Consider the following 24,630-nt stretch of genomic DNA (forward strand, 5'->3'; position numbering starts at 1 on the left):
TCACCGCCCACATCCCCGCACCCACCTCGGGGTACCCTCTGCCTTCCCCCGCCCCCCTCGGGCTGTGCCGCCCCCCGCTCCCTCCCCGCTGCCCCCGCCCCGGCCGTGGCTCCTCCCGAGCGCATCACGGCGGGCGGAGCCTGCGCCGGCCGGGCCGAGCCGAGCCGAGCCGAGCCGGGCCGAGGCGGGCAGCGCAGCACGGTGGGGCCGGGGCAGGGCCGGGGGGCGCGGGGAGCCCTCGGGGGGCGGTGCGGGACCCCCGGCTGGGGGCGGGCAGGGCCGGGGGGTGCGGGACACCCGCGGGGGCGCTGGGAGATGGGGGGCACGGAACGGGAGGGTGGCAGGGCGGGGACCCCCGGGGCAGCCCCTTGGGTGACGCTCTGTGCCCCGCAGGTGCCGTCCGGAGGTGCCGGCACTGCCCCGCTCCTTCCCAGCTTGGGTACCGCAAGCGGGGCCGAGCATCTTCTCCTGCATCTCCTGCATCCCTGCATCTCGTGACGTGCGGGCTCCGTCCATCCGCGGGGAGAGGCCGAACACAGGCCTGGGAATCTCGGACCTCCGACAGCTCTGGGAGCCGTTCTCCAGGGAATTCAGCTCATCCGGGCCTGGCCGCTCGCACCTATGGAGGAGCTGCACGGACTGACAACAAACAGCACGTGTGGGCCCTGCCCAGCATGGAGCGCCCTGCCGTAGCAGCGCTGGGTGAGCTCTCAGAAGCCCTGGAGGGGTTTTTAAGCAAGGCCAGGCTGCCTGCTGGGATTTTAAGGCCTTGTTCTGTCTCCTGAGCGGTGCCAGCAGCTCGTGGGTCCCGAGAGCTGCGCCCTGGGATGTTCTGCCTTGAGAACACCTCCCTCCAAGCAGCAGCCATCGCCCTGGACCGACCCCGCGGGGATCGTTTCGGGAAGGAGCCCCTGCAGGTGGAGCTCTGCTGGGGCAGATGAGCGAGCCGGTGATGAACGGGAGGGTTCCCCTGCCCGAGAAAGCCCTGTCCGAGGGCTACGCCCGCCTCAGGTACAGGGACACGTCCCTGCTCATCTGGCAGCAGCAGCAGCAGAAGCTGGAGTCGGCTCCCCCCAACACGTACCTGAGCCGCAGCAGGAGCATGTGGTACTCGCAGTACGGCAACGAGGCCATCCTGGTGCGGGACAAAAACAAGCTGGATGTGCCCAGGGACACGGGCCAGTCCAAGTTCTGTGCTATTATGTAATTCCCCCCGGGAATCCACACGTGGAGAGGAAGCGGAGCTGGGGGAGGTGGGTGTGCACCACCCTCTCACGGCCCTGCGCAGGAAGCAGCGCTGCAGGAAGGCTGAATTTGATTGTTTGTGTTTGGTTTTGCTGTTTATGGACTCCCATTCTGCGTGTGTACAGCAAACTCGGCCTTGCTGGGGAGCTCTCAAGGCTGTTGCTGCCCAGCATCTTGGCAGGGGCTGTGCTGGACCATGTGTTGTTTCTAAGTGGCTCGTGTGCCCTGAGAAACACCCGCTGGCGCTTGGGCACCATCCCCAGCCACCCTTCCTGGCCAGTCCTGGGGCATTTCCAGAGTTCTGGGAATGCTGGTGGGACACAGGAGCACTGATCTGTTCCCATCAAGGCTGGGGTTTTAAGAAGTTGATCTCCAAAACCATCTGGCCATTACTTGTTCTGTTTGCCCTGTCTGTCTTTAATTGCTGCCCTGAAGTGGTCTCTCCCAGCCAGGGAATGGAGTGGTTCACTGTGGGAACAGAGAGGGAATGTGTTGAGAATTTAATTCAAGCCTTCAAAACACCTGGTAGGAAATGTGTGCTGGAGTTTTCATGCAAAGCCAAGGGCCCTCTCTGATTTCCCTCATGCAAATAACAGGAGCTGTGGAGTCAGGGGAGCTGACTCCTTTCAGACCCACCTGAAAGGGAGGGACAGGCCCAGGAAATCAACAGCAGGAAACCCCTGTAAATACACACATGTCCTAAGGGACGTGAGGAAACTCCTGCAGAGCCCAGAGCCACTCCTGGGATGGGCTGCAGGAGGAAAGAGGCCACTGGAGTTTGCTTTGCCTTCGAGTTTTAATGCATGCAGTAGCTTGGAAGGGTTTAACTTCTAGTTCAGGTTGGATTGTAGGTTTGGTGCATGTATTGTAGAAGTTGTGTCTGGGATTGTTACAATTAACTGGAGGATTTTAGGAGGGAGAAGCACTGCCCTGCTTGGGCACAGAGGCTGCTGCTTTCAGGTTTAAGTTTCTGCTGAATCCTGACTTGCTCAAGGCAAGATCACGCTGAGGAACTCAGCCCAGCAAGCACCTGAATCTTTGTTAAACACAGAACTACCACTTCCAGGGGTGTGAATTATGTACCCAGGGTTCAGCATGGAAATTCTTCAGGGTTCTGCCCTTTCTGTCCTGCCTAGGCCATGTGTGCAACCCAGCAGTGCCTGGGCACAGGCTTAGCTCCAGGCAAATCAGCATTTGATGTCAGCTTCAGGATGGATTATTTACCTGCCTATTATTAGGCACACTCATTAATTCTGTTCTATTTATCTAAAACCTCCTTTGTGTTGTTTTCAAGCACTTTATTTAATTTATTTTTTTTAATACAATGAAGAATCTCTTCCACCTCTCCCGTGTGGGTGAAATGCTACAAACAAACACACAGACACTCAACCTTGCTGAACTCAATGTCCTGAGCAGAACACACCTGTCCTAGAGTGAAATCATAGAGGTTTGGTGTACTCAGCCCTGCTCCATAGCACTGCAAACAATAGGCAGCTGGTTGTTTTTTTAAAGCACTATTTTGCATGTGTTGGTGTTTGATACCTTGTGTGTGTGTGCTCATAGATTTAAACCTCGCTGCTTTGCAGACCTGTGCATTGCTCTGCACACAAATAACCCTCTTGCTTTTATCAGGACTAGCTCTGCAGGAGAAACAACCCAGTGAATAAATGTTTTTTCAAGCGAGTGCAATGAGATCCACAAAGCCAGCGAGGCTTGGCAGGGTGCTGGGGGAGCAGTGCCAGGGATGTGTGACCCACCTGGGCCTCCAGCTCCTGGCTGAGTGAACAGGGAGATTATTCACTCCAGCAAGCCGGGAGCTGGGCCCTGAGCTCCCCTGGGAACTGCAGGTGGATTCACCTGGAGAGGGAGGTGGGTTCCAGGCCAGCCCTGGGGAGCACGTGAACTCTGGGAGTTTTAAGGAACAGCACATCCCCCAAACCAGCTGTTCATTTTTCTTTTCTTATAGAAAAAGAAATGCAACACTTTATTTTCTTTTTAATTTTAGTGAGGAAGATGCTTATTTTGGGTATAATCAGTCTCTTTTTGTTAACGTGGCTGGTAAACCAAAATTCAGTTATTTTACAGAACAAGACTAAACCCGTAAGAATGTGCATAAATTCTTCCAGGATGGAGGCTGGATGTGACAGTGCAGGAAGAAGAGGATGAGTTGTCCTTCCATCTCTGTGAATGTGACTGTAGTTTTCCATTTCTGTGTGTCACTGGTCACAGCAGGGCTGTGGATGGCTGCTGTGGCTGTTCTGTGAGCCAGCTGTGTGGTGGTGATGCACTTGTTTCAAACACTGTTGTAGCCTCTTTGATAAAGTGCATTAAAATGATTTGAATGCAGCTTTGGGAGTGGCTCTTTTCCCCCCCGGCACAGGTGACAGCTTTTGGCATTTTCTTTTTGGGAGGGAGGAATCCCCTCAGTCACTGGTGGGGTTCCCAAGCCACACCACTGGGCTGGGAGCTGTGGGAGGCTCCTCCAGCTCCCCAAGGCCAGCAGCACTGTCAGGATAAGCTCTGGATGTCACACTGAGTGAGGGAATTATGGAAAAGACCTCAGAGATTGTCACATCCAGCCTGTGCCCAATCCCCACCTTGTCCCTGAGTGCCACATCCAGCCCTTCCTTGGGCACCTCCAGGGATGGGGACCCCAAACCTCCCTGAGCACCCTTTCCTCAAAGGAATTGCTGCTGCTGTCCAACCTGAACCTGCCCTGATGCAGCTTGAGCTGTTCCCTCTTGTCCTGGCAGTGACCAAACCCCACGTCACAACCTTGGTTTAGGCAGCTGTGGAGAGCAAGGGGATCTCCCCTGAGCCCCCTTTTCCTCCAGGATCTCTCACCTGCTCCTCACAGGACACTTTCCAGAGCCTTCCCCTGCTCTGGACTCATTGCAGCCCCTCAATGTCCCTCTGGCAGCCCCAGGATTCAAGGCATGAGCAGTGAGAGTTGAACTTTGTGTCCTGTGTGTCCTCAGCCTCCTCCCAGCCTGAAGAAACAGCTCTGCTGGCTGCCCCCAGAAACAACTCACCTGCAAATGCCTCAGGAACATCCTCACCTGCCTCACAGGAGACTGTTTAGGGGACAGATGGACAAACAGCCCCTGGGAGTGTCCCTGCTACAGGAGCAGAGTGGAAGAGCTTTGCTGAAGCCTTGGAGGGGCAGTGAGCAGGAACAGGGTTAGACAAAGATTAACCTTGGGGCAGCCTGGCTGTGCTAACCCCACCTCACACACAAAAAGCAAACAGCAAAACCAACCCCAGCCCTCTGTGGTGACCAAAATAGCTCCTGGCCCCCACACAGCAATGCCAGGACTGTGCTGGCACTGGCACAGCTGCTCCAGGCCCCCCTTCCAGGTCACCCTGAGCTCACAAAGTCCCTCTGCTTCCTGCAGCTCCTGGAGCCTTCCAAGAAGTGAAATTTGATTTCTTTTCAGTCCAACTTACCTCAATCAGGAGCAATTCTCACAGAATTTAAGACCCTGTAGGCTGCAGGGAAGAGCTCAAGCCCTTCCTTGGCTGCTCTGGGACATGGGAGCAGCTGAGTTTCCCTCACCAAAAAAAGGGGATTTAAAGGAGTTTTATTGCAGGTACTGAGCTGTGATTCAGACACCGCAGAGCTGCCCCACTCTGACATTCCCCAAAACAACTCCCAAATTACTCCAGGACTCAACACCCTGGGGTTTGGCTCCTGGCACTGCCCAGTCCACACCTGGAAAAGATGAGGAGAGGGGAAAAGATGGGATCAAACTGCACACACCAAACAATTTTTCTTTTTATTATGAAAACAAAACGAATGCCCCAGGACCAGGGTCCGTGATTACCAATAACATCAAAGATTACTTTCTAACTCTTTTTTTTTTAATTCTGTTTTGTTTGAGGCCAGCAATTTGCAATAAACAAGCTAAACTACTTACATTGACTCATTTCTTTTCAATAACTGACATTTACAGGAATATACTAGAAATGGCACTAAAAAGTTTTAAGAAAAAGAGTTACGGTAAATTTGCATGCACATCATACAGAAAAGTAACAATTTCTTTTTTATTTTTAAATATTAAAAAAACCCCAAAATAACAAAACAAAAAAATACAACAACAAATCTTTCTGGATTGGTTATGCCAGTATCAGGGCTGTGTTCTAAGTGGCCTGTGTCAAATCCTAGCTGGTGGTTTAATTTATTTTTTAAAAATGACATTTTAGAAAGATATGCAAATACCATTTTCTTTACAAAATGCAGCTCAAAGCAAGATAACGCTGCTGTGTAAGGAATCCTAAATTTCTCTTTACTGATGCAGAGCCTGCCCACAGTTAGCCCTAGTGGTAACTGCTCAGGGTTGAGAAGAGACTGAGAATTTAAAATCCAGTACTAAAAAGGTTGTGGTTTGTCTTTGTCATGCCCCGATCCCTTCCCCTCAGCTCCAACCCCGGCTTTTAAAAAAAAAAATCATTCCTTTCAAAACAAGGAAAAAAACCAGAATTAAAAACTGCTCTAAAAGTCCCCAAAGCAGAGAAAGAACTAGATTAGGTAACTGCAGTCTGCTTCTACCACACAGAGAAGAGGGAAGAGAGCTCAGGGGGAACTCAGCTGTGGATTTCCACACACAGAAATGTCTGTGTGTGTTTGGGGGTCACCACCCTGCCAGCAGTGACACAGCCCTGAAACATCACTCCCACACTCACCAACCCTGGGGTAGGCAAGGTTCAAACCACACCAGTACAAGAACTGCAATGGTTTTGTTGTGTGGATGACACAATTGGTGTGCAGAGAGCCGAGACTCCTTCGCTCGCTGGGATGGGATCTCCCTCTGGTCCCACTGAGCCACGAGACAGGCTGAGTTTACAATCAGAGAAAAGGTTCACAAAGTTTTTTGTTTTTTTTTTTTTAAAGGTGCAGTAATGCTGGTTGATTGAGAAAGGTCTGGTCAGATATTTTGTCAAAACAGGAATTAGTCCGAAAAAAGCAGTTTCAATAAAACTCTGTGTGTATGCATACATATGAAATCATACTGATTTCAGTGAAGTTTCCCCTGGAAAACAAAGTTAAACTTTGTTCATTCAAGAAAAATTCTACCATAAAAATTTTAATTTTTTTTTTTCCTTTTTTTTTTTTTTCTTTTTTATTCTTAAGTTTAAAAATGTCCTTCAAACGTCGCGTGTTTGATGGTTTCCAAGTTATTTTGTGACATCTGGACTGAAGTGTCATGCAATAAAACCCAGTTAAATAAATGCTCTGGTGCTTCAGTTCCCAACTCATTGAGGACTGCTGCTACTTACTCTGGACTGGAAACATCTTTTCTTTCCTGGAGAAACTCAGGATGTACAAGAGGCACCCCCATGGACATGGTGGGGATAAAGAGCACTACAAACAAGCTGGGAATGGAAAAGTGTGAGGACAGCATTTGGAAGGGAGGAGTCACCAAATTCTTCCCTCAGTCATGCCAAAATGGATTTCTCCTTGCTCCATTTGGTTGGGAACACCTCATTTCCGTGCAAAGTTTCCCAAGAAGTGGAAGCCCAAGTTGCAGCTGGTGGAGCAGAGATGTGCAGCACATTGTTCCCATTCCGTGGTGGCCTTGGCAGATTTTCCAGGGATCCTCCTGCAGGATGGAGGATCCTCCACGCCTTCTCCCATCACATCCCACCTGGTTCTCAACCCTCAGGCTCCAGCTTTCCAAGGAATTCTGGTGGGGCAGCCCCCTGAGGGATGTCTGTGTGTCCCAGGGGCTGTTCCAGGTGAGATTCCAGAGCTGAAACTCCCAGGATTTTCTGTGTCGCCTCCAGTTTGTCCTCCCCACCACAGCTCAGGGTCAAGCAGGCAGGAAAAGGTCCCAGGAAGGGAAAATTGGGAGTTTGTTTATCCAAAAGCCATGGCAGTGAATTGGTTGCAATTATTCCTTAAAATATTCCTTGGTTTTGATCATTCAAGTTGCAGGCAACAGGAGAAACACAGGTGAAACCCAACCCCGGTGAAAAGAAACCCAAGCTCTTAATTAGGTGAATATTACATTTCCTCATAGTAAATTCTGAAAATATATTACCAGGGATCTGGCTGGGGGGAGGTTTTGTAAGGGCAGAACTTAAAAAAAATAAAATCAGAACTGAACTCCATTGTTAATGGAAAAGAAAAATCATTAATAAAAAGCAGAACTCCATTGTTAATGGAAAAGAAAAATAATGGATTTCAGTAAAAATCAGAACATTTTTCTTTCAATTGCTGTGAAAGGAAATCTGGGCTGGCCTTGAGGGGCCTCCAGGACCACTCACCTGCAGGGAAAGTAAAATCTGGAGCAATTTGCACCACTGGGAGAGCACATAAGGTGAATTTTAGGGCTACCCCACAGGGGAGAGGCAGTTTTAGGGGCTGGTGCTGGAGATGGAAAGGCAGAACTTTCTGTTAAATTCTGTGTATTTTTTTTTTCTTTACAATAAAAAGAATTTACAATAAAACTTCTGCCCCTCAGAGTACAAATTGGATGTAATTATAGAATTGGTGTTTTCCTAAAATTGAATTAGAAAAGGATAAAACCCCCATTGTTCTACCAAAACAAAGAGGGGAGGAAAAAAGACCACTGAGAAAATAAAATTGTATTGAAGTGTATGTCTCCAAAATCTGTACAAAACAGGAAAAAAGGGAGCTGGGGTGAGAAGAAGAGGAAAAAAATCTAAAAATAAACACATCAAACATGACAGAGCACCAGACACACGAGAGACTGGACTGTAGCACCTGTAGGTAGAAAGTCCAAGGTATATAAATAAAGTTGTGGATTTTTATTTGCTTTGTTGTTTGTTTGTTTGTTTTAATCTGGTTCAAACCTCATTAAAAAACTTCCTGTCTGCTGGCCTGCAAAACCTCAGCTTTGCTTTTGTTAGATTTTATTGTATTTTAAACGACCAATAGTGTTTAATAAATAAAATCATGGTATATACATGAAATTAGGGACACTGAAACCAGGGTGTATTTGCAGCAGTGCAGGTCAAAACGTTAGGCTGGGCTGAAAAAAAAATAGCAAGCTTTAAAAAAACAGCAAGCTTTAAAAAAATTAGCTTTTTTTTTTTCTCCTCCCTCCCCTCTTTCTCGTTTTCATTGAGGTAAAACATTTCAGTGCCTGGAACTTGAACCCTGCCTGACACAGGAGGAGCACTCCCCCTTTCTAGGAGCTCACACCTATGAGGAGAAGGGAGAAAAGCAAAGCAAACTCAAAAGCAAAAAGCCCAAGCACACACAGAATAATCCCTCTCCACTTCCCCTGCCAGCTCAGCCTCAGCTGGAGCTCAAGTGCTGCTTTATTTTAAGCCCAGCCTGAGGTGTTTGTCATGGAGAAAATGCCCAAGATGTGCCCAGCAATGGGCACATGACTCGTGCTGGGCACTGCAGGGATCACTCCAGGCTCCAGCTGACAACTCCCAGCCAAAAACACCTCCTGACAATTCCATGGAAACTTTCATAGAGAGCGCCCCATTTCCTGGAAATGATCTGTTTAATGGTAAAAATAACATTCCCAAGAAACTTGAGTGTGTCCCTTGCTCCCTTCTTCCCAATGAACCCCCAGGAAAAGTGAAGCTTTTGAGTGGAAAACCAAGAAATGCAACCAATTTCTATTGCTTGTGTGCTTATAAGTTAAATTCATGCTTCAAGACCTTCCTGAACAGGTGCCTATGCCTCTAGCAAGATTTAAAAAAAAAGCATGTTAGCAATCCACAGTACATGAGAATTTTTTTGAATTTTTTTTTGTTGTTTTTATGTAAAAAGATGATAGCATCTGACATTTTCATCACACTGTAGACTTGGAGATTAAGAATACTAGTGCTAATAACAAATACACCAACTAGTTCAAAAGCTAACATCTTTCAGATACAGTACCATTTTACAGAGATTTCTTTAAAAAAAGATGGTTTTTACCTTGTGTGAGCCAGGCAGGCTTATTAAAAGAGAATATTCTGGGGAGAGGGAAGGGCTGGGAGGGAAATGTACTACAAACCTTGCAGAATTTTCTATTTATCTCCTGCTAAGAGCTCAAAGTTCTTCCATTTTCGACCAATTTTCTCCAGATAAATGGAAATTTTAGAGACTTTATGCAAAGGGAACTATTTGTCATAAAGTCTAGTCACACACACACACTCAAAGATCTTTGACCTATTAAAAGAGAGCCCCCCCCCCCCCCAAAAAAAAAAAAAAAAGGAAAATACCTTTTGTAACACTGAGTTAAAAAATAAAATAAAAAACAAGTCAGAGAAAAGAGAGAGGGGATAAAACCTGACCACCGCGGCCCGAGAGCAGGGGTAAGGAGGGGAGGAGGGGACACTGCAGAGCAGGGGTGTCCGTTTGGGGGTGTGTCCGTGTGTCCCTGCTCATTCCGAGTCGCTGCTGTCCGAGCTGGAGCCGCTGGAGCTGCTGCTCCCGGACTCGGAGGAGGAGCTGCTGCTGAGCCGGGAGGGGCCTCCGGAGGGAGTGGAGCCGGATTTCTCTGCGGGGACAGGCACGGATGGGTTACTCACAGGGAGGGACAGGCACGGATGGGTTACTCACAGGGAGCTGGGGGACACGAGGGTTGTTCCCCTTTGAGCCCAGTCTGACCCACGGGGCGGCAGCGCTGCTGCCCAGTGTCACAGACATTTTATGGAAAATCCTTTCCTTAGGATTTTTCCTCCTGAGAAGCTGGGAGGCCTCAGGAACAAAATGTAAACAATGGTTATCTGCTGCTGTGGAATGCAACAGGGGCATCTGGGATTGGTCTCATGTGGTTGTCTGTAATTAATGGCCAGTCACAGTCAGCTGGCTCTGACTCTGAGAGTCACAAGCTTTTGTTATCATTCCTTCCTATTCCTTGCTAGCCTTCTGATGAAATACTTTCTTCTATCCTTTTAGTATAGTTTTAATATAATATATATATCATAAAATAATAAATCAGCCTTTATTTTAATAGAATATATATCATAAATCAGCCTTCTGAAACATGGATTCAGATCCTCGTCCCTTCCCTCATCCTCAGACCCCTGTGAACACCACCACAGCCCTGAGCTGGCTGAACAATGCTGGTAATCCCCAGTTGTTCTCTTCATGCTGTATAACAAGTTTTGCACCTTTAAGGCTGGTTCTGAGAGCAAAGTGGGAGAGAAATGCAGTGTGGAGTTTGTTTTCAGACACTGCACTCACTCCTCCACATTCCTGCTGCTGGACTGCGCTGTCTGCAGACAGACAGATGTCACAGACATATTTTATGGAAAATCCTTTCCTTAGGATTTTTCCTCCTGAGAAGCTGAGAGGCCTCAGGAACAAAATGTAAGCAATGGTTATCTGCTGCTGTGGAATGCAACAGGTGCATCTGGGATTGGTCCATGTTGTATGTTTCTAATTAATGGCCAATCACAGTGAGCTGGCTCAGACTCTTGGTCAGACATGATTTTATTATCATTCCATTCCTTTCCTAACTAGCCTTCTGATTAAATCCTTCATTCTATTCTTTTAGTACAGTTTTAGTATAATACATATCATAAAATAATAAATCAGCCTTCTGAAACATGGAGTCAGATCCTTGTCTCTTCCCTCTTCCTGGGACCCCTGTGAACACCACCACAGACAGACAGACAGCAAGACAGAGCTCTCCTTTGCTTTTAGTTAGTTTTTAGCTAGCTGAAGCAGAGAAGTTCCCTAAACTGTAGATTTTATTTTTCTTTAGACCTGTTTAAACCTACTCTAAACTGAACACCCAAAAGAGCACCTACAGCTCACACCTGTAGCCCACCAAGCCAAGCCTAAGCCACAGCATTTTCAACGCCAAAAAGATTGATAAGAGATTAAGTCCAGCTACAGCCCACAAAAGAGACTTTCTGAATTTATAATCTTTTTTAAAATAGCAAAAAGTTTTATTGCTTAATAATATTTTTTGTACTAGTAAATGCTTTGCTTATTAAATAAATAGGTTTTTTCCACTTTTCTCCAAATAAATATTCTCCTGAATCAGCTTAAAAAAAAAAAGCTGATTAAATTTACTTTTTAGAAGAACTCCTTCAAAAGTTTTCTCGCAAATTTACCCTAAACTGTGGAAGTTTGGGATGCACAGAGGAGCTCTGCTGTGGGGCAGTGTCACCTCTGAGCACTGGTGAAAGCTTTATTTGCACCAGGGGAACCTTTTGGAGCATCCTGAGCAATGTGGGGGTTTGGGATTGTTTTAACCCCATGTGTCAGAAGCTCTGTGGTGTGGGCTGCACACCAGGCTAACACAGGGAAGAGTTCCCTCTGGAGGAGGAATTGGCCCCCAGACCTGGCAGCCCCACACAGCAGCTCAGAGGGAACTCCCTGAGGGTTCCTGTCACAGGGACCAACCCAAGACAGAGGTTTTGACCCTGTGACAAAATCTGTTCACTTTTGGGGTGCTGTTTTCCCATAAAGCCAAAGCCATTACCTTTCTTTGCAGGCTTCTTGTTGTTGTTTAGCTGCCCACTGACGTCCTGTAACCGTTTTTCTAGTTCTTTCTTCTTTTCCTGAGCTAACTCTTCTTTTGACTTTGCTGCTTGCTTTTTGCCACTGGCAGCTGTGGGGGAGGAAGGCAGAGTTTCTGAAAGTGCAAGGGATGCAGGGGGAAAGAGTGGACATCACTATTTTACAGGGCATGTACATCTGTGTGCACACTCTGCAGTGACACTGCCAACATCCAGTGCTCACACAGCAACTACACATCCCAGAGAGAAGACAACACCTGAAGTTGCCTTGCTCATCAAATCACCACCATCCTGTTAACATGCAATTTTTTTTTTTTAAGAGAGATCTTCTGGAAAGTATTTTAGAAGATAGAAATATCCATTTAATAACCTTGTCATTACAGGTTACTTACCAGCCAGTTATATGGTCAATAATTACAGATTTGTAATTACAGAATTGTTACATGGGTTTTCTGCCCTGTAAAATAAAGTGTCCCATTAAAGGTTGTCAGGAGAAAAGCATCTGCCATTAAAACTTCCGATCCCCTCACGCAAGAATCTACTGTGGTTTATGTTGCTCTAAATAGAAAACAAAACAAACAAAGGCAAATTAAAAACCAACTGAGGCAAAGGCTGGCAGACAACAGGAATGTAACTGCATCAGGATGGAAAGGGTGAGAAGGACCAGCAACACTCACATTGGCAAGGAAAGGAAATATTCCTCCAAAGGAGGAGTAATTGAACACAGGTGTTGGCCAGGATTGGAAGCACAAGACAGGAGCCAGATATTTTGCCTGATCCAGCAAGGAAATACCTACATTTCTGTGAGCTGTTTAAAAAAAAAAAAAAAAAAAACACACCACAAAAAAAGAAAACTGGAAAGCACAGTCCTAAGAGGGAACACTCAGCACAGGAGTCCAGCCAGGCTCAGGCATGCCAGGCTCACAGAGTGGATATCTGAGGTTATCTGTGTTACTCTGTGCCCTGGTTCCAAAACTGAAAGATGCTTCCTGTTCTGAAAAATCCTTTCCTGAGCTAGGCCAACACTGAAGGATTCAGGGAGAAAAAATAAAGCAAAAAGAAAGGTCAAAGTCTGTGCTTTGCTTAGCCCTTCCTGAAAATCCTGAGGAAGGAATGGAGATGCTCTGCAAGAGCAAGGAGTAGCTTTTGTGTCATAATCTTAAAAGCAAAACTCCCTTAACCAAGAGGGTCAGGAGCACTTCAGGTAAGTGATCCTACTGCTGTCCAGCTGGAGCTAAACTCTCCAGGGGCTGCAGGAATTCCCTTTGTGGACAAATTAAAGTCTGTCCCACACTGAACCACACACTCAGCAGCAGATTGACATTCACCCTCTGGACTGACAGAGGGTGAGGCCAATGTGGTGATCAGGACACACAGCAAGAGCAGTTTTGGGGTGAATACACAACTCAGACACACCCAGAATCCAGAGGTAACCAGGTAACCTTGTGCAAATCATTTATTGCCTTGGTGGTTTGGATCCCAGCCACGTTTTTTGTTTCCTTCCTAATTAGATGCTAAACTATTCAGGATAAGAAACTGATCCTTCCAGATGTATGCATGTAACACCTGACACAATGAGACTGAAACCTTTACAGGGCCTTCCAGAGCCTGGGTAAGTAATAAAGGCATCCCACAGGTCTCGCAGAGGAACACATTGGCTCTCCAGGTCTCTGCAGCAGGACACCATGGGAAAAAAGAACAGAGAAAAACAGGAAGTTTCTGTACATTTCCTTGGGAGAAAAGAATCTCTAAAAATTCCTGCCACCACATACCCACCAGGTGGATAAGAGAATCTCAATACACATGCCCTGACTCCAGAGCTGAGCCCAAGAGCTGCTGGGGGGAACACGTGCCCCAGGAGGTTGACTTACAAAATGGTTTCCTTTGTTTTTTCTGTAAACAAGATTTCACGTATCTCTCCAGTTCTCGTAACGTTGTGGGCTTCAAGGTTTCAAAATCTATTTCAATCTCGTCGGGATTGGAGTCTCTGAGGGAGGGTTCTCTGGACTGGATGATGTGAACCACCCTGCCCAGCTTCTCCCCAGGCAGGCGGTTGATGTCCAGGCTGAGCTGTCGCTTCTCGTCGTAGGTCATGGGCAGCCCTTCCTCCTCCTCATCCGAGTCGTAGGTTGCAGATGCCTGTTTGCCTCCTTTCTTGGGCTGCCTGGGGAGGTTGTCAAGCATGAAAACATTCATGGGGACACAGCAATGAATTCTTTTTTTTTTTTTTTTTTTGCCCCCCGACTCCCTCGTAACAAACATCCCCATGCTCTTGGCTTTGAAGCTCTTGTCAGATGGCTGGAACAGCAGCACAAGTGCTGAAAAAGTTCAGCAGCCTGAGATCAGCTGTTGTGTTCCTATTATATTTTAGCCCTGTGAAGTGTGACAATGAGCCCAAGTAGCAGCAGGGGAGCAGCCATGAAATGGCAAGTTCTTGGTGGTTGCACAAAAGGCAACCCCCCCAAAACCTTATCTGAGAGCAATCAGGCAGGGATTCAAAGAGCTGGACAGTGAAAACACAGTGGTTCCACTGCCAGCTCCCAGTTAAAGACTCCCTGGAGTTGTCTGGGAATGGGAACAGTATTCAGCAGCAAATTAACAACTACTGAGCTTCCCCAGGAATTAGGGGCAGAGCTGGAAGCTCTTTGGCTCTCCCCTCAAGGCTCTCACCTGTTAGCTGTGGTTGTGCTGTTCGCTTTCTTAGCTGGGGCTTTCTTCTGTTGGGCTTGTTTTGGTGGTTGAGCCACCTTGGGTTTCTTCTCCTCCTCAGCTTTGACTTTGTGCTTTTCTTTTTCCTTCTCTTTATCTTTCTTTTTCTTCTCTTTCTCCTTCTTCTCTTTTTTTTTCTTTGGTTTGTTCACTGGCGCTTGGGACAGTGCAGCCAGCTGCTCATGGACGGCTTTCAGCTGGGGGGAAACATGGGAAAAACCATCAAGGCAAGGTAACTGCTGCCTCCACAAAGCCTTCCCTCTACATCCCAAGGTGTAAGTATAGCCTAAAGCCAAAAATCAAGCAGCTCATACTCTGGGATCCCAGAAGGAAGGAGAGCATCAGCACTGAGAAAAATCATCCTGAAGAAAATCACTGTTACATCCAACATGCACTGACTGCACAGCTGAATGCTTTTCCCCTTAGGCTGGGGATGCTTCCCTGCATGCCAGCCTAGGTGGGATTTTTCAGGACACAATTCCTGCTGCTGTGCTCTGTCTAATGCAAGGACACACAGCTGGGATGGTGCAGTACCTGCTCCTGGAGCTCGGCCAGCCGAGTCGCCCGCTCCTCCTCGGAGTCGGAGCTGTCGGAGTCTGAGGAGCTCTCCTCGCTGCTGTGGCTGCTCTCTGTGCTTTTGCTCACCACTGGGGCTGTTGGGGGAGGTGGAGGGGGGGCCTCTGCAGGCTCATCGGGCATTTTTGCAAACCTCATCTCAAAGACATCCTGCAAAAAGGAGGAAAATTGGTGACCAAAGGAGTCTCGGCCACAAACAGCTCACTGTGGTCTCAAACACATCGGGGCAGGTGTACTACAAGTAAATAATAATATACAAAATATGGTTGCCCATCTGAAAAGCCCAAGAAAATCCTCCAATTACTTTAAATGCAATATTTTAGGAGCTGAACATGGCACTGGGTCCATGCCATGTGAAGAGCACGAGGCTCTTTCCAAGGGCTGCAAGAATCTCCCTTGTTGGTACCAAGAGCAGATCCACACCTGGATCTCACCTTGTAGCTGAACTAAGAACACTCTGGAAGATGCATTTGGCAACACCTTTACCTGGAGCTTCCTGGCCATGGCCACCACCTCGTGGTCTGGAGGATTGTACTTGTAACAATTAGAGAACATTAACCGAATATCTGCTGCGAAACCTTGTGCATCCTGGTATTCCCGACTGTCCATCTTTTTCTGCAAACAAACAAGCCAAAGGGGAAAGAAAAAAGAAAAGCCATAAGCAAAAGGAATTTGTAGCAACTGCATGGAGGACACAAGAAGCTCAGAAGAGCCTCAAAAATCCCATCTAAGAGAATGGAAGTTTAATATGGGTTATTTGTTCCTAAATAACATTCAGAGTTTCTGCTTTATAAAACAAGCAAACACCAGGCAACTAAAGTTGTTGATATCTCATAGCAGTTTAAACACTAAGATTCTAAATTGGCCTTGTTTTCTAAGTAGTAGAATATAAATCTGTCAGGGTCCACATTCTACAAGAAAACATTTAGAAATTACTAGAAAAATAGTTTAGAAAAATGGATCAGGAACTAAGAGAAACAAGGATCATGGATGGAAAGGGCAAGAGTCAGCAAGCAAGTTCCAATTACAGGAGTACCTAAGTGTGTATTTCTACATATGCTTGGATATATTTGCCTTGTAAACCTGAAAGGGCAGAAAAGATCATGAAAATCTAACTGATTTCCTGCTAGCAGAGGGCAGGAGGTTTGCTCTGCAGTTCCTACAGCAAAATAGGCATTTACAGTGAAACTACAACTCCCACGCTTCATTTAAAGTCCAACTGATAGAAATGGATACAGGCTTCACCCTTTATGAACCTACTCATTATGTAATCTCCTAGAGTAGTGAGGATAAATGTCAAATATTTGTACCTTGTTCCTTTCTCTTATTTTTCAGCTCTCACTTCCAGCCATTTCTCTTGCTGTTTGGGACTCAATGACTTGGGTTTGGAGAGCAGTTTATAGCATTTCTAGCACTTAATTGATTTGATGCATATATTACTACTATGTATAAAACCTTAGCTCCAATTACTCCTGCTGAAAGGAACCAGAAGCTAACACTAGGTTTCATTTGCATTTAAAAGACCTGGGTTTAAAGAAATTCTCTATTTGCCAAGTGCCTACAGGCTTCCCTTTTGTATGTCTTGGGCACCTGTGTGCCCAGAGAAGGGAAGGGGTGACTGACAGACAGGCTGGGGACATGATGGGGACAGACATCCCCATCCCAACAGCAAGTAGGGGTGCTCAGGGTCTGTCACCCACTCTTAACTCAAACAAAATTCCCATTTTTCACACAACTACAGAAATTTCACAGCTGTGATAGACCTTCTAACTGTCTTAAAACACTGCAATGACTCCTGGAGCTGTTTTTGTTGTGAGAAGGGCAGAATTTCACCTCCAGGAGTTCAGCTTCTGAGGGACCTGGTGCAGGGTGGTGACATCCCTGCAGCCTTGCTCCCTGCTGTGCTGCAGCCAGACATCTGTCAAACTTTTGTCAGGAGACCTCATTTTCCTGGTGAATAAACCAGGAGACAGCCTGGAAGGCACAGCACAAAAAAGCAGAAAGGGAAATAGGTTTGTGGTGCTCCTGTCTGAAAAGGCTCTCAGACCAATTCCAAAGCAAAACATATGTTCAAACCAAAGGGCCCATTTATTTTAAAATACATCTTACTGCATGAAAGGCCTTTTTATATTTGTTTGGCATACTCAGGGCCTGATTATTGCCTATGAAATACATTCCAGTGTCTGAGGCTTTGCTTTTCATCCAAACTCAACAGTTTTCTAGCCCTACAGTTTTTAATCTGTGGATTTTTGTTTTGTTTTCTTATAAAGAATAATTAGCTTAACAAAAGAAAGGAAAGCACTTTAAATAGGTGGGTTGGAATATCTTGTTATAAATACACTTGGAGATGTCCAGCTGCTTACAAATAAAAAAAAGTGGTTATATGTACAACTGGAAATCAGGAGTCAGGCAGGGCAGCTCACCCACCCTCTGTGCCACAGACAATCTCATTTTTCCCCTCAATCGTTTTAATCATCTTTACTGTTCATAAATTTGTTTCCTTATGTCTCATGTGTCCCTTGCTCTAAGTTTTGTCCTGCCCACAGAGGACACAAAGAATGTCTCCTCACTTTTAAGACCTTGAACTCAGCTGCTCTGAAACTGCAGGAAAAAAAAGGGGTGAGCAGAGTTACATCGCAGGAGGAAGGGCTTTATTGCAAAAGTGGAATTTCCTTATGGAAATCCTGCACAGCAAGGCTTGCTGCTTGCTCACCACTGAGTAAAGCAAAGGCAGAGACATCCATGGCACTGCTGGGACCTGGCAGCCAGAGGATGGAGCACAAGAGGTGCTCCAGGTCCCCCAGCCCCACAGAGGGGGACAGGGATGTTCTGCAATGGTCCCTGCCTGCCTGGGGACAGGGCAGCAGCTGCAGCCTCAGTGCATCCCCCTCCTCACAGGGAATTACAGCTGCTGCCTCTCTCTCCTCACACTTCCACCCTTCCCTACTCCAAGCAGTTCTGCCCTTTCCTTCTCTGATAAAGAGAATTGAGGTGGAGATGAGCTCACAGATCCTGTCCCTGCAGCTGTTCCCATTACAGCACAAAATTCCAGCACATCACTCTGCCCCTGGCACAGTCACAACAGCCAACCTGCCTCCTGCACCACACACAGAGCAAGCAACCTCCAAATCCTCCTGGAGACACTTCTGCCAGGAAAAAAAAATGCTCCTGGACATGAAGGATGTTCTCTGAGGAAAATCAAACCTAACAGCCACAGAAATAAGAGACAAGATGTGTTACAGCTGCAGCAATGCTTGTGTTTTACTTTCTCTCATAATTCCTCCCAGGTTAGTTTGGAGGCCCTCAGATGTGCTCCTTTATCACAGCCACTGTCACTTGGGCAGAATTAAATCTAAAAACCTCTCAGAGCCACAGAAAGAGTCCCTGACACTGGAAAATGACAGTGCCTGCAAATGGCAGGTTTCTGTTCCACACAGTGAACAGATTATGAGCTGCATCTCTGAGAAGTCACACCATGATCTGCAGGCCAAGAGCAATGACAATAAAACACTCCATAAAAAACCAATACCAGACAGCACTTCAAACAACTTAATTAAGAAAAATACTACCATGTGGAATGAGAAACCCAGAGTGTTGAGGTGTAAAAGACTCCACTGGGTTTGCCATCAGCCTGTCTCCAATTTTCTACCCCACCCCAGTCAGGTGCAGAGGGAGGATATCACCTGCACTTGCCAGAGAGGGGCAGAGGTGTACAATTTTAAAAGAATGAAGTCAGGACCTTGAAGAGACTTAAGCATGAAGAAATCATCAAGCCAAGAAATCACAACTTTGCACTTTGATTTTTCACAACACAGCACAATAATCTCTTGCAGTAAGAAATCACCTAAGCACACATGGAAATATTTGAGAGGGTCAGGATTTCACTCTGTCCATCTCTAATCTTCCTGCAATCACCTGGGGCTTCAACTAGCAGGCTGCAGGTATGTGTGGAGACCCAGAGGACCCCTGGGATGGATGCATGGCACATCAGAGTGTGACAGGCTGCTCCTGGGTACCACACAGGATCTACCAAGGAATATGACAGGAATCACAACCACAGCTGCCCTTCTGTCACCTGGGCATTCAGACAATCCCAGGCTGTCTCAGTGGAAGTAAAACCCTTCTGGCAATGCCAGTAAAAGCCAGAAACATCTTCACCTCCTGCCACCATGGAAGTCTCCCCTCCATCAACACAAAATGCAGTGTCTGGCTGACAAGAAGATGGGAACTACAAAGACATGGCTTTGCTTCATGGAGGGATTCAGCAAACCTCCAAACCTAGTGGGAAAACAAGAATATTGGAGCATGAACCACAAAACCTGCACACATCTCCCTGAGTACCATCCCATCCCAGCTGGAATTGCTCAGTGTAAGCCTATCTGCCACCACCAAGTAGGCAGGCAGCAGCTTCTGGAAATGGGATACCATCAATTGAATCCTATGAAATAAAGCACCTCCTCTTCTCAGAGTGCAACACAATCCTAAGAACACCAGTTAAATGCCTGGACTATCCACAAAGAGGAGAGGGGATTTTGTGGACATCATTTGCTTTGCAGGGCAGAAAAAAAAAAGCTGTCCCAGGTTAGGGCAAAAAAGGGAGAAGGGAAGGAAACAAAATATAAAAATATCCAGCTGGTATCCAAACAGGTTCAGTTTCCACCCTTTCCCCTTCCCCCTCCCACAAAGGAGCCAGTCCTCTGCAAGCAGAGGGACCCCCTGCCAAAAGAGGTGGTAAATGAGGACGTACTTTCACAGTACTGAGATCCATGGGGTGTTTGATTATATCGTGATAGTCATGTAATTCCAAAGCCTCTGCATCCACGGGCTTGTAAAAGGGCCATGCATAGGCTGCATGCTTCTTGGAGAGCATCTCCTTGAGGATGCTGTCACAGTACTTGAGGTGCTCAGAGAGTTTGCCCTTCTTCCCTGCGTGCTGAGGGACCTCTCCATCCTCCAGGTCCTTCTTTGGTGGTTTGATGGGGCGGCCGCCGCTCTCCCTGCGCGCGATGATTTTGGCCTGTTTGGGGTCCGACAGCGGCGTGGGGGACTCGCTCCTGCTGGCAGTGATGGCAGACGTGGTGGGCGTGGTGGTGTCTGCTTTCCTCTTCACTCCCTTTTTCTGAAACGGCACAGGGACAGGCTCCATGAGGACATGGCCTGCAGAAACCCTAGCACAGCTCATCTACGGGAATGCGTCACTCTGGAGACAGAGTGACAAAAGTATCCTCTGTCCCCTTAAAAAGGAAATAAGCCCACAAGTTTCTCTCATCAGTTAGGTGAAAAGACATCTCATAGGACTTGGGGGGGCTTCACCTCAAAATTAAGGATAGCTAATAGGCAGGACTTTTTGCCTTCTGTCCAAAGCAATTTACTAGAAAAAGAATAGAACAAAGAAACTAATTGCTTTTGTGAGGTGTTTACCAGGGGCAAGGATCTCTTGCACTTGGCTCAGTTTTTCTCTGTAAAGAGTTTTGTTATTTTGCTTTTTAATAAAAGCTTTTTGTTTCCAACACTACCATTGAAGCCATCCTGCTCATTTTATTCCTTCTAAGGTAGCTGAGCTACCTTGGGTGTGAAAGAGATCTCCAAGAGATTATGAGACCTGGCTTGAGGAGACCCATATTTCACTCATCCTTAGTTTTGCCTGTCCTCTGACAGAAAAAAGCTCCAGTTATTTCATTGGGACAAATGGGATTTGTGACTAGAGGCTCCAACACTGCACATCACCTGAGCCACAGTAACCAACCATTTGCATGGCTCCAACCCAAGCCCAACCATGCTGTAAAATGTGTTATTTCCCTGAGAGGGAACCAGGACTCTTACCTGGTGTTTGCCAAGGGAAAGGAGGGCACCCAGTCAATTACTGCAGCTCAGCTGATGCATAGGGCCTGAGCAAGTGTCAGTAAGTTAAACACATGTCTCAGTCCCCAGTGGCAGGATCAGGCTGTAAGTTCTGAACCAAAGCATATTAATCACCAAAGACTCATGAATCCTCACTCCCCTGTATTTAGTGGCTGTGCTAAGGTAGATTTTGCCTTAAGCAAATAAACCCTCTCACATAAATTCAAGCTGGGACTGTCCATTCAGCTCTCTCGTGCTCCTATCAAGGATTTATTTCTCTGGAGAGGAAGATAGGGAGGAAGAAGTTCCTTAGAGAAATCTAAGGGAAATCTTAAGTAAATCCCAAGCAGAATTAATTTTGCAGTGTGTATTTGGCAAACTCACTTCTGGGTTCATCCTTGAGTTTTAAAATAAAATTGATTCTCAGAAGCAAGTTATTTGGACAGAAACTGAAATGTGAGACAGGAGGAGAGCCTAGCTGCAAGATCTGCCAATTTCTCTAGGAATTCCCAAACTATTGGGTTAAAAACCAAAAGAATTCTGTGCCTCTGCTGGTCCAAGCAACCTCACAACCAAAACTGTTGCAGTTAATTCCACAGTTTAGATAAAAAGATCCTCAGCTTTCTCTGAGCTATGCTTTCATCATTTTTAAAGCAATTCACAGCTTGCTAAGAGAATTTCAATTATTTAGGTAATGTCTTCATTTACCCATAAATTAACATAATAAATAGCAAAACACCAGTGACAACTCCCAAAAGATTACTCAGTAAGGAAGACAGAACTAATGCACCCAAAAGCTGCAGGCAACATCAGTCTCCTCCAACTGGAGTGACAGGCTTGTCTTGAACTGGCTGAAAGCAGAGAGGAACATTCCTAATGCTGGAGCCTGCAAACCTTAAAGGAACAGCCTCAGTAAAATCAGGAGCTCAGGCACAGAGGGAAGAGATGCTTTGGGCTGCAAATGTTAAAGGAGCAGCCCCAGTAAAATCAGGAGCTTTGTTACAGAGGGAAAAGGTGCTTTGAGATACAAGCCTTAAAGGAAGAGCCCCAGTAAAATCAGGTGCTCAGTTAGAGAGAGAAAAGATGCTTTGGGATACAAATCTTCAAGGAACAGCCCCAGTAAAATCAGGAGCTCAGTAAGTTTGAGATCCAAACCTTAAAGGAGCAGCCCCAGTAAAATCAGGAGCTCAGTCAAAGTGGGAAGAGATGCTTTGAGATACAAACCTTAAATGAACAGCCCCAGTAAAATCAGCTCAGTAGCAGAGGGAAGAGATGCTTTGGGCAGCAAACCTTAAAGAAGCAGCCCCAGTAAATTCAGGAGCTCAATTACAGAGGGAAGAGATGCTTTAGCTATTTGGTGTAAAATGGGGAGAATTCCAAGAGCCCTGGAGCAGCAGCACAGGGGAAGGCTGTGAAAGGAGAGGCTGGAACTGAGCGGGAGCACGCACGGGTGCCATCACCTCGCCTGGACTGTGTGAAAAGTGGCAGAACCGTTCTCACCCCTCTCCACCCCAACACCCAGCATGAAAGCAGGGCAGCAGTGACCCAGCAGCGAGGGCTGGCAGCGCATTTACCTTGACGACCGGGGGCGTGGGAGGCACCACGGGCATGATCGGAGCGGCGGGCGGGGGCGGGGCGGCGGCGGCAGGGGCGGCGACAGGCGGGACATTGGCGGTGATGGTTGGCACGGGGGTGGCAGCGATGACGGGCGTCTGAGACACGGCTGGAGGGACGCTCTGGAACGGCGCCGGCGGGGACACGGAGGACACGGCCACGGCTTGCTGCGCTCCTGTCGGACCAGAGGGGAAAGGCGCTGGTGGGTACAGATGGGAGGGTACTGGAGCAAACTGGACTCGGCAGAGAGATCCGGGAGAGCACAGAGGACACGGTGGGATTTGCTCGGTGCTGTTACACCGGTTGGCCACACGAAAAATAATCGCAGCTTTTCACATTGAGTGTTGCTCTGGGACAGCTTTCACCCCTTGGATGCTCCCAGAGCCGCACTGAGCTCAGGAGAACAGCAGGAGATGGAACAGTGGGAGGTGTTCACACCCTGCAAATGGCAACAACCACTGCCCTGAGCCACCTGAGCAGCCAGGAGTGCAAAGCACTTCAGATTTGCCACAGTGCACAGGGTGGGATTCTTGGGGCTGTGCAGGAACAGGAGATGGGCTCAGTGATTCCTGTGGGTACCTTCCAACTCTGTATTTTATGATTCTCAGTAGAGCTTAAGCATCCTGACATCCCTGATGCTGCACCTGCACTGCCAAAACCCTGCCTAGTGGTTTAACATAAAGGGGGACAAACCTACTATCAAATAACCAAAACAGCAATCCTCCTTCTATGTTTCAACATCCTTTGATAAAAAGATACATCATCATTAATTTCTCTGAGCTTGGATAGATTTATAGCTCCATTTAGCACCTGAAATGTGGGAAAACAGAGGAACAATTGACTTTCCCAGAGCAACAATTAGACCTTGTTTAGAGGAAAAAAAAAATTACTCTCATCATTTAACTCAGCCCACACAAGGTCCTTTATGAACTGTTTTACCACGCTTGGACATTTTAGTCCTAAATTCATTTAAAATCAATTTTAGGTAAGCTGAACTAAACTTAATTTCCACTGATATGCAATGGTGTATGTAGCCTTTTGCAATGGTTTAATAAATCCTTTAATTTTATGATGTTGCAACCATGTGTGCAAAAGGAAAACATACAGAGTTTAGGGAATTAGCAGAATTTGAGTCCAAGTCTCTGCTGTGCCAGAATTCTGCCAGGACCCACAGGGAGCTGTGTAAACCCAAGTCTCTAAAGACTTTCCATGCCATGCTCTGGCACTGCCAGCAAACTGGCATTTATGAACATCTTGGGTTGTTTTTTTGCATAGAGAAGCAACAGCAATGCCTTCCCTCCCTGAAGTGCTGCCTGGATGGGCAAATCACAGATGGCAAGATTGGTGTGACAAATGCAGGGTGGCCTTGACGAGCCCTGAAACCCTGAGTGAGCATCTCCAGACATCTCCCACCTTCCTCCCCACTGGTTTAACTGGGAGACCACGCTCTCCCTTCCCAGCCTCTCCACCATCTGCAGAGTCCAGCAGCTCAGGAAGTGTCCCAGGCCTCAGGAACAGCTCCCAACATCCCCTGTCCCTGCATGGATCCCTACCTGTGCTCTGTGTGCCCGCTGAGGGCTTGCGACCTTTGCCTTTGGGAACTGGGGGTAGCAACTCCACCTCCTCCTGAGGCATCTGGGCAACCTTCTGCAGAAATATCTTCTCCAGGGCTTGGGCCATGAGGACAATGTCATCTGTGGGCTGAACAAAGAAGAATATGAGCCTTTGTTGTATCATTCACATATCTGAGAAGACCGGGCTTAGAAAACACTGAGGCCCTTCAAATAAATTATGGTATTCAAACGCTGACAATAAACAGATTAGCTCTTCTCCCTCCTCCTGCCACTCTCCTGCTCTTCTATTCTGCTCTAGCATGCAATAATTACAGCCCCTAAGTGTGCTGCATCCAGAGAATGAGCAGGAGTTCAGAAGGAGCCTGATAAACCAGTATCCAGTGCAGCAGTGTGGAAGCAGCAAACTGGAACAGATGAGCTGTCCTTCCCTGCTTGCCAGCAGGTCCAAGGGAAGAGGCTAAATACACATTCTGTGGCTCAAACTAATTAATTTGTTTGTTTCAGCTGTTCTCCAGTCTGGGTCTATGATGACAAATGACTGGAGAAAACAGAACACAAAGAATTTTAACAACCTAACAAAACAGCAAATGAGCCAAACCCAAAATAATAATAATAATAATGCAATTTA

The 24,630-nt window shown here is 47.0% G+C and overlaps 2 protein-coding genes and 2 long non-coding RNA genes across 4 annotated transcripts in view; 2 read left to right on the forward strand and 2 right to left on the reverse strand.

The window, feature by feature from the left end:
- The first annotated feature begins 133 nt into the window (after nucleotides 1-133).
- Nucleotides 134-3,591, forward strand: BRD3OS (BRD3 opposite strand). The gene is made up of 2 exons (XM_063174719.1): nucleotides 134-201; nucleotides 394-3,591. The coding sequence occupies exon 2, from the start codon at nucleotides 938-940 to the stop codon at nucleotides 1,205-1,207; it is 270 nt and encodes an 89-aa protein (XP_063030789.1). The 5' UTR covers nucleotides 134-201; nucleotides 394-937; the 3' UTR covers nucleotides 1,208-3,591.
- Nucleotides 3,413-4,655, reverse strand: LOC134428220 (uncharacterized). The gene is made up of 2 exons (XR_010030342.1): nucleotides 4,278-4,655; nucleotides 3,413-3,777 (listed from the first exon to the last, which is right to left on the reverse strand). It is a non-coding gene; the product is annotated as an uncharacterized LOC134428220 (long non-coding RNA).
- Nucleotides 4,656-4,996: 341 nt separating this feature from the next.
- BRD3 (bromodomain containing 3) overlaps nucleotides 4,997-24,630 on the reverse strand; it is a 38,133-nt gene continuing 18,499 nt past the window's right edge. The window contains exons 4-12 of the mRNA XM_063174718.1: nucleotides 23,982-24,129; nucleotides 22,389-22,603; nucleotides 19,721-20,092; nucleotides 15,460-15,588; nucleotides 14,932-15,123; nucleotides 14,359-14,594; nucleotides 13,560-13,852; nucleotides 11,652-11,780; nucleotides 4,997-9,713 (exon numbers count right to left, since the gene is read on the reverse strand). Coding sequence (XP_063030788.1) covers nucleotides 9,598-9,713; nucleotides 11,652-11,780; nucleotides 13,560-13,852; nucleotides 14,359-14,594; nucleotides 14,932-15,123; nucleotides 15,460-15,588; nucleotides 19,721-20,092; nucleotides 22,389-22,603; nucleotides 23,982-24,129 — 1,830 coding nt within the window. The 3' untranslated portion in view covers nucleotides 4,997-9,597. The remainder of the gene's footprint in view (nucleotides 9,714-11,651; nucleotides 11,781-13,559; nucleotides 13,853-14,358; nucleotides 14,595-14,931; nucleotides 15,124-15,459; nucleotides 15,589-19,720; nucleotides 20,093-22,388; nucleotides 22,604-23,981; nucleotides 24,130-24,630) is intronic.
- On the forward strand, nucleotides 22,539-24,264 carry LOC134428219 (uncharacterized). Its single transcript, XR_010030341.1, has 2 exons — nucleotides 22,539-22,630; nucleotides 23,889-24,264. It is a non-coding gene; the product is annotated as an uncharacterized LOC134428219 (long non-coding RNA).

This window comes from Melospiza melodia, chromosome 22 (assembly GCF_035770615.1).
Source record: "Melospiza melodia melodia isolate bMelMel2 chromosome 22, bMelMel2.pri, whole genome shotgun sequence".
NCBI classification, from domain to species: domain Eukaryota; kingdom Metazoa; phylum Chordata; class Aves; order Passeriformes; family Passerellidae; genus Melospiza; species Melospiza melodia.

Coding starts and splice junctions, on each gene's coding strand:
- BRD3OS (XM_063174719.1), top strand. CDS start 938: ATGAGCGAGCCGGTGATGAACGGGAGGGTTCCCCTGCCCGAGAAAGCC.